Source organism: Thalassophryne amazonica, chromosome 6 (genome assembly GCF_902500255.1).
Source record: "Thalassophryne amazonica chromosome 6, fThaAma1.1, whole genome shotgun sequence".
NCBI classification, from domain to species: Eukaryota; Metazoa; Chordata; class Actinopteri; order Batrachoidiformes; family Batrachoididae; genus Thalassophryne; species Thalassophryne amazonica.
This window is the reverse complement of record NC_047108.1, coordinates 76237899-76247262: the sequence shown is the minus strand read 5'-3', so window position 1 is coordinate 76247262 and position 9364 is coordinate 76237899. Positions and strand designations below refer to the sequence as shown.

The 9364-nt window shown below is 40.2% G+C and overlaps 1 protein-coding gene across 1 annotated transcript in view; it reads right to left on the bottom strand.

The window, feature by feature from the left end:
* Positions 1-481: 481 nt before the first annotated feature.
* b4galt3 (UDP-Gal:betaGlcNAc beta 1,4- galactosyltransferase, polypeptide 3) overlaps positions 482-9364 on the bottom strand; it is a 45478-nt gene continuing 36595 nt past the window's right edge. Inside the window, exons 7-8 of the mRNA XM_034172538.1 lie at positions 9168-9272; positions 482-1170 (exon numbers count right to left, since the gene is read on the bottom strand). Of these exons, the coding sequence (XP_034028429.1) occupies positions 816-1170; positions 9168-9272 (460 nt within the window). The 3' untranslated portion in view covers positions 482-815. The remainder of the gene's footprint in view (positions 1171-9167; positions 9273-9364) is intronic.

Below are 9364 nucleotides of genomic sequence, written 5' to 3'. Positions count from 1 at the left end.
CTCACAGGCGATTGACGTCACCGACAGGCGTGGAAAAACTCACGCATGTGCACAAGGGTTCAAGCTTGTCTGACGTGAAAACATATGAATCAAATCCATATAGTTTAAAAAAAAATAAAAAGGTGCGATACTTTATGGACAGACCTCGTATATATATATATATATATATATATATGTATGTATGTATGTATGTATATGTATATAAAAACGGCAGTCTGGGACAAACCTTTCGTTCTGATCAGACTTGGCCTCTGGTGAGTCTGACATATACAGTATTATGAGGCTGGGGAGGTTACCCCACATCGCTGTCTAAAAGCAACTGCCCCAGGCTAAAATGCGTGTAAACTAGAGAAGGCACAGGAACACAATCCCACAGTCGAGTGTGGTGGACTGACAGCAGCAGTTTTTTAGGAGTGGATTGTTTGGAACTGCATGTCTACTGGCAGCAGATCTACCTACAACTTGTAGAGATGTAAACACCTTTTCATTTGTGTTGGAAGTCTACGTGGGCATGTCTAAGTCAATGGCCATTCTTGTCAAAGCCCAACAGTAGTCATGACATGGTGGCAGACATATCATGGAGAGATGTTCCTGAATGTACCCCCTGTAGATAAAAGTGGCTCCTTCACTTTGACTCATTGTGTTGCCATCCATAACCTGAACTCAGTTTAAAAAGCTGGTGAACTTTAAGTCTCTCAAGCACAACAGATCTACATTGCCTTCCTCCAGCTTCTGTTTCAGATTTTACCTGAAATGAAGGCAGAAGCCACTTTGTTTTACAGGTGAGCTGCATACGTTGTCGGAAACACTTCATCCTACTTCATCACACCAGTCTTCTCAGGCGATGTTTGATTTGCTACCTTGTCTGACTGGGCTGGATTTGTCTTTTCAACATCCACCTTGGTCATAGTCGTATTTGTCGTCAAGACTACTTTACTCTCTCGCATCTTCCCCTGTTGGCCTCTGATCTTGATGGTGCTACGATGTTGGGCAGTGGGTGTTGCTTTCACCAAAGTGGGTGCTTTCCCTTTGGGCAGACAAGGGTCTTCTCCAATGTTGACAGTCAGGTTAGTGTAGAGGGGTTCCAGTTCTTTGGAAAGAAGCTCATAGGTAAGAGAGTTGAGACCATCAGAGCGCCAACTGAGTCGAGTTCTTTTCAAAAGGTCAAACCTGGAAAGAGAAATATGAAGGTCAGCTGAATGGTGAGTATGTTGAGTATGCATTTATTTCCACTCTTCCGATAGAAAATTTGTCCTGCAATAGACTGACAGCCTGTCCAGATTGCATCCCACCTCTTGCCCAACCGGAATAATCAGGTTTACACAATGATGTCTCTCCACCTTCCCAGCACACCTGTTTGAAGTGCCAGTTAGAAGCTTTGTTGCAATCAAGAAACAAACCTACTAGAACAAACCACTACTACCCCCTTGTAGCCTACTGACCTGTTAGCCTATCAACTTTGAAAATGACCCTATCATGATTCAGTTGTATCTTTTAGTGTGAATGCAGGCATATTTTAAATGTTAACTGAGCACAGCTGATAGTTAAAAAAGTGGCTTAGGGGCAGTGGTGGGCACAGCTAACCAAAAAGTTAGCTTCGATAACCGCTAATCCACTAACTGAGAAGTTAACTTTTATAACACTAAACTGATAAACCACTAAAAAATTTTGTGGAAGCTACAGCTAACCGCTAATCACTAACTTTCAGTATTGTCTCCGGTACACTCTCAGCTACTGACAAGCCAGTTTTCAGTTTAAACACCGTCAACGCTTCTGATTACAATCAAAGACAATCACAAACCCAACACAACCAACGAGTCAGAGCTTCTGTCTTTGTGAGCCCTGCCCACTGCTGTAAGGAAGAGTCATTTACATTCAACATACAGTGCTCCAGACATGAGGCAGAAGTCATGAAAAGCAAAGCAGGTTTGATTTATGGTTTTGATTTATAAACCAAATTAATATGGATAGTTTATCAACATTAATGTCACCTCTGTCATTTTTACAAAGTGAAAATATCACACATATCTTTTAATTGTAAAATAATGTTCTAATTCTGAAGGTCTGAACATTAACACACACAAATGCCAAAAGGAATTATGGAAAAATGAGCCTCTGCTCATCACTGATATGTTGGTTTATTATATGTAAAAACCAACACACAAGTTACTGTAATGTGTGTGTTGTTTTTTACAAATAAATGTGTATTTGTAAAATATGTGATTTTTTTCATTTGTTGAAAAAAGGCATTTGCAAAACTGAAAAATCTTTTTGCCTTTTTTGTGTGATTCAGCACAACGACTGTGTGACATTTGGATGGGCACTATTCACACTGCTATCCAGTAGAATGCTTAAAATGCATAGAACACTGCCGTCTACTGGATGCCAGTGTGAATAGTGCCTGCCCAAATATCACATGATTGTTGCAACTAAGTTAGCGGAACTAAATTTAGCAGAAGCTAATTGGTCCCCTGATGGTTTTTGAAGTTTTCAAGAAAGCTAATCCGCTAACCAAAGTTAGCTTTGCAAATTTGTGGTTAGCGGATTAGCAGAACTGTGCCCACCACTTCTTAGGGGTTAGTATTTTGTCTGTCTACATGTGGCCTTGTGATAGACTGGCATCCTATCCAGGGTGTACCCCACTTGTCGCTCTTTGACCACTAGGACAGGCTCCAGCCCCCCAGGTAATCCTTAACTGGAGTAAGTGGGGATAGAAAAGGAATAAGAAATATCTCAACGTGCTGAACTGCAGCTGATATTCTTAATGTGTGTTTTAATACTGGTGGGCCTCTACTGGTGGTTGGCTCTCACTGCGGTATTGTATCACTTCCTGTTCCGGAGCACAGTGGTGTTTTGCTGTATCTATTAGCTGTTTAATGCATAGTTAGATTGATCTAGATAACTAGATAACGATTTGTTTCACAGTGTAATCTTCACGTGCCTTAACTAAAGCACTCCCTCTGCTGAATTCACCTCTAAATTATTTACACATTATTCACTTTGTGTGTTTTTAGGAATCCGCTAGCTTAGCGCAGCTAGTAGCTCTTAGCCGTTTTAGCATGGCGGCTTCTCCCGTCTCTCCCACACTTCTCTGCTCTGGGTGTGAAATGTTTAGTTATTCCTCGGCCTCCTTTAGCAGTAATGGTACTTGTAATAAGTGTAGCTTATTCGTAGCTTTGGAGGCCAGGCTGGGCGAATTGGAGACTCGGTTCCACACCTTGGAAAATCCTACAGCTATCCAGGCCCCTGTAGTCGGTGTGGACCAAGGTAGCTTAGTCGCCGTTAGCTGCCCCCCAGCGGATCCCGAGCAGCCGGGAAAGCAGGCTGACTGGGTGACTGTGAGGAGGAAGCGTAGTCCTAAACACAAGCCCCCTGTACACCACCAACCCGTTCACATTTCTAACCGTTTTTCCCCACTCTGCGACACACCCGCCGAGGATCAAACGCTGGTTATTGGCGACTCTGTTTTGAGAAATGTGAAGTTAGCGACACCAGCAACCATAGTCAATTGTCTTCCGGGGGCCAGAGCAGGTGACATTGAAGGAAATTTGAAACTGCTGGCTAAGGCTAAGCATAAATTCAGTAAGATTGTAATTCACGTCGGCAGTAATGACACCAGGTTACGCCAATCGGAGGTCACTAAAATTAACATTGAATCGGTGTGTAACTTTGCAAAAACAATGTCGGACTCTGTAGTTTTCTCTGGGCCCCTCCCCAATCGGACCGGGAGTGACATGTTTAGCTGCATGTTCTCCTTGAATTGCTGGCTGTCTGAGTGGTGTCCAAAAAATGAGGTGGGCTTCATAGATAATTGGCAAAGCTTCTGGGGAAAACCTGGTCTTGCTAGGAGAGATGGCATCCATCCCACTTTGGATGGAGCAGCTCTCATTTCTAGAAATCTGGCCAAATTTATTAAACCCTCCAAACCGTGACTACCCAGGGTTGGGACCAGGAAGCAGATGTAGACTTACACACCTCTCTGCAGCTTCTCTCACCCTGCCATCCCCCCAATACCCCATCCCCGTAGAGACGGTGCCTGCTCCCAGACCACCAACAACCAGTAAAAATCTATTTAAGCATAAAAATTCAAAAAGAAAAAATAATATAGCACCTTCAACTGCACCACAGACTAAAACAGTTAAATGTGGTCTATTAAACATTAGGTCTCTCTCTTCTAAGTCCCTGTTAGTAAATGATATAATAACTGATCAACATATTGATTTATTCTGCCTTACAGAAACCTGGTTACAGCAGGATGAATATGTTAGTTCAAATGAGTCAACACCCCCGAGTCACATTAACTGTCAGAATGCTCGTAGCACGGGCCGAGGTGGAGGATTAGCAGCAATCTTCCACTCCAGCTTATTAATTAATCAAAAACCCAGACAGAGCTTTAATTCATTTGAAAGCTTGACTCTTAGTCTTGTCCATCCAAATTGGAAGTCCAAAAAAACAGTTTTATTTGTTGTTATCTATCGTCCTCCTGGTAGTTGCTGTGAGTTTTTCTGTGAATTTTCAGACCTTTAGTCTGCCTTAGTGCTTAGTTCAGATAAGATAATTATAGTGGGCGATTTTAACATCCACATAGATGCTGAGAATGACAGCCTCAACATTGCATTTAATCTATTATTAGACTCAAATGGCTTTGCGCAAAATGTAAAGGAGTCCACCCACCACTTTAATCATACTTTAGATCTTGCTTTGACATATGGTATGGAAATTGAAGACTTAACAGTATTCCCTGAAAACCCCCATTTCTTAATAACATTTACATTTACTTTAATGGACTACCCAGCAGTGGGGAATATGTTTCATTACAGTAGAAGTCTTTCAGAAAGCGCTGTAACTAGGTTTAAGGATATGATTCTTTCTTTGTTATGTTCTCCAATGCCATATACCTACACAGTGCAGAGTAGCTACCTAAACCCTGTGAATGAGATAGATTATCTCGTCAATAGTTTTACATCCTCATGGATGCTGTAGCTCCTCTTAAAAAGAGCCTTAAATCAGAAGTGCCTGACTCCGTGGTATAACTCACAAACTCGTAGCTTAAAGCAGATAACCCGTAAGTTGGAGAGGAAATGGCGTCTTGCTATTTTAGAAGATCTTCACTTAGCCTGGAAAAAGAGTCTGTTGCTCTATAAAAAAAGTCCTCCGTAAAGCTAGGACATCTTACTACTCATCACTAATTGAAAAAAATAAGAACAACCCCAGGTTTCTTTTCAGCACTGTAGCCAGGCTGACAAAGAGACAGAGCTCTACTGAGCCGAGTATTCCTTTAACTTTAACTAGTAATGACTTCATGACTTTCTTTGTTAATAAAATTTTAACTATTAGAGAAAAAATTACTCATAACCATCCTAAAGACATATCGTTATCTTTGGCTGCTTTCAGTAATGCTGGTATTTGGTTAGACTCTTTCTCTCTGATTGTTCTGTCTGAGTTATTTTCATTAGTCACTTCCTCCAAACCATCAACATGTCTATTAGACCCCATTCCTACCAGGCTGCTCAAGGAAGCCCTACCATTAATTAATGCTTCGATCTTAAATATGATCAATCTATCTTTATTACTTGGCTATGTACCACAGGCTTTTAAGGTGGCAGTAATTAAACCATTACTTAAAAAGCCATCACTTGACCCAGCTATCTTAGCTAATTACAGGCCAATCTCCAACCTTCCTTTTCTCTCAAAAATTCTTGAAAGGGTAGTTGTAAAACAGCTAACTGATCATCTGCAAAGGAATGGTCTATTTGAAGAGTTTCAGTCAGGTTTCAGAATTCATCATAGTACAGAAACAGCATTAGTGAAGGTTACAAATAATCTTCTTATGGCCTCAGACAGTGGACTCATCTCTGTGCTTGTCCTGTTAGACCTCAGTGCTGCTTTTGACACTGTTAACCATAAAATTTTATTACAGAGATTAGAGCATGCCATAGGTATTAAAGGCACGGCGCTGCTGTGGTTTGAATCATATTTATCTAATAGATTACAATTTGTTCATGTAAATGGGGAATCTTCTTCACAGACTAAGGTTAATTATGGAGTTCCACAAGGTTCTGTGCTAGGACCAATTTTATTCACTTTATACATGCTTACCTTAGGCAGTATTATTAGAAAGCATTGCTTAAATTTTCATTGTTACGCAGATGATACCCAGCTTTATCTATCCATGAAGCCAGAGGACACACACTGCAGGACTGCAGGAATGTCTTACAGACATAAAGACATGGATGACCTCTAATTTCCTGCTTTTAAATTCAGATAAAACTGAAGTTATTGTACTTGGCCCCACAAATCTTAGAAACATGGTGTCTAACCAGATCCTTACTCTGGATGGCATTACCCTGACCTCTAGTAATACTGTGAGAAATCTTGGAGTCATTTTTGATCAGGATATGTCCTTCAATGCGCATATTAAGCAAATATGTAGGACTGCTTTTTTACATTTGTGCAATATCTCTAAAATTAGAAAGGTCTTGTCTCAGAGTGATGCTGAAAAACTAATTCATGCATTTATTTCCTCTAGGCTGGACTATTGTAATTCATTATTATCAGGTTGTCCTAAAAGTTCCCTGAAAAGCCTTCAGTTAATTCAAAATGCTGCAGCTAGAGTACTGACGGGGACTGGAAGGACAGAGTATATTTCACCCATATTGGCCTCTCTTCATTGGCTTCCTGTTAATTCTAGAATAGAATTTAAAATTCTTCTTCTTACTTATAAGGTTTTGAATAATCAGGTCCCATCTTATCTTAGGGACCTCTTAGTACAATATCACCCCAATAGAGCGCTTCGCTCTCAGACTGCAGGCTTACTTGTAGTTCCTAGGGTTTGTAAGAGTAGAATGGGAGGCAGAGCCTTTAGCTTTCAGGCTCCTCTCCTGTGGAACCAGCTCCCAATTCGGATCAGGGAGACAGATACCCTCTCTACTTTTAAGATTAGGCTTAAAACTTTCCTTTTTGCTAAAGCTTATAGTTAGGGCTGGTTCAGGTGACCCTGAACCATCCCTTAGTTATGCTGCTATAGACTTAGACTGCTGGGGGTTCCCATGATGCACTGAGTGTTTCTTTCTCTTTTTGCTCTGTATGCACCACTCTGCATTTAATCATTAGTGATTGATCTCTGCTGTCTTCCACAGCATGTCTTTTTCCTGATTCTCTCCCCTCAGCCCCAACCAGTCCCAGCAGAAGACTTCCCACTGTCGCCAAGTGCTTGCACATAGGGGGTCGTTTTGACCGTTGGGGTTTTTCTGTGATTATTGTATGGCTTTTGCCTTGCAATATGAAGCGCCTTGGGGCAACTGTTGTTGTGATTTTGCGCTATATAAATAAAATTGATTTGATTTGATTTGATTAATAACCACTCATTCTGAGTCCCTTCTTTAACCACAAAACAAGCAAGTTGTCACCAGAACAAATGGAATGGTGGCTCCGTGATCACTGGCATTCTGTGTGGAAGGGCCAATTCAAGTTAGGTCTGGCACTCGATACCCTCCTCTTGGTCACTCAGCAGTTTAAGAGTCACCTAAATGATTTTGGTTGAAAAGGGAAAGGCGGTGAGAAAAGGAACTGGCCATTCCACCAACTCGGTACAAAAGAAACAACCATCAGTGTAAAAATTAACATTGAAGCTGTCGGACAAAAGGCAAATGGGGGATAAATTCTTAATTTTTGAGGATCACATGTGGGGTGCCCCACGGTTCAGTCCTTGGGCCGTTACTGTTTCTGTTGTATATTAATGATATAGGTTTGGAGTCCAAGTCTGTGAGATGTATTTTGTTTGCTGATAACATGACTGTGTCTGGTAGTGGGGATCATTTGGGACAGCTCCTGGACATGATGGAGAGGGAACTACAAAATTTCAAACTGGTTTGACTCAAATAAATTATCGCTTCATTTGGGTAAAACAAAATGTATTATATTCTGAAATAAGCCCAAAAACCTAAGTAGAAACTTATTATTGAATGATGCTGAAATTGAAATAGTAACCGAATTCAAGTTTCTTGGAGTTTTTGTTGTTGATAAATTAAGCTGGAAAACCCACATAATTTATGTTAAATCCAAAATTTCAAAAGTCATCGCGATTCTGTACAAAGCACAATACGTCCTCTCCCAGCATTCCTTGGTTACACTGTATCATTCATTGCTTGTTCCATATATGACTTACTGCATTGAGGTTTGGGGAAACCCATACAACACATACAACAAATACAAATCCAATATTTTTGTTACAAAAGAAAGCTTTAAGAGTTATAAGTTAAGAAAAAAAAAGATATCGTGAGCCAACAAACCCACTGTTTGCTTGTTTACACATTTTGAAATTCTGGGACTTGGTTGATTATATTACGATACAGACCATGTCTAAAGTTAACAATAAACTCTTGCCTCAACATGTCCAGTAACTGTTTAAAATGAGGGAGTCCTGTTATCATCTTAGAGGAACATTGGTATTTCACAGCTTAAAGATTCGAACTACTGTAAAAAGTCATTGCGTCTCGGTGAAGGGTGTTAAAATGTGGAATAACTGTTCTGATAGTATTAAATTATCTGGTACTTTGGCTGGCTTAAAAAGACTTTATAAAACAATAAGATTACTTATTATAGCACGATAAATTAGGTTAACGTACTTCGTTACTGTTCTTTTGTTATGTGTGCATTGTACTGCTGTTTGTTCTGCTGTGTTCAGATATTTTTGTTTGCTGATTAATCTCTATTGTCTCTGCTTGTCATTCTTGGTTTTTTTTGTTTGTTTTTTCTCTTTTTTGGTATTCGTTGTTATGAGTGTACATATATGTATATATTGCAACTGCTGGGGGGCGGGGCGTTTATAAGCCTTTGCTTCAGCCTACACCCTTTCGGCTGCACAAAACTGGGAAACTCTTTATGAGTTTGTGTTTTCCTTTGTGTTCTTTTGTTTTGTTTTGTTTTATGAGAGATACTTTTGTTAAGTATGTGTGTGTGCACGCACTGAAAAAAATTGACAAAATAAATAAAAAATAATAAAAATAAAAAACTGAAAGAAGAAATAATAACATTTGTGAACCTGCAACGTGAGAGTTGAGTTGGAAACACATGATGTTCTTTTTATGTGCAAATAGCCCATCGATGAGATTAAGTGGGGAACAGGTCTAATTTTGGTTTGGTTGTTTGTGGGAGTTTTTCTGTACCTGCGAGGGTTTTGCTCGTTGCCTTGATCTCCTTTATGCTTGATCATCTTGTAATGACCAATGGCCAGTGGAGGGCGCAATATCTTCATGCCAGACAGACGCACTCTGAGCATGGAGCACAGAAGAGCAATGAACAGGAGTATCTATTTACGATTTATACACCCTTCACAGCAGCACTACACAGTACATCTGGGGGT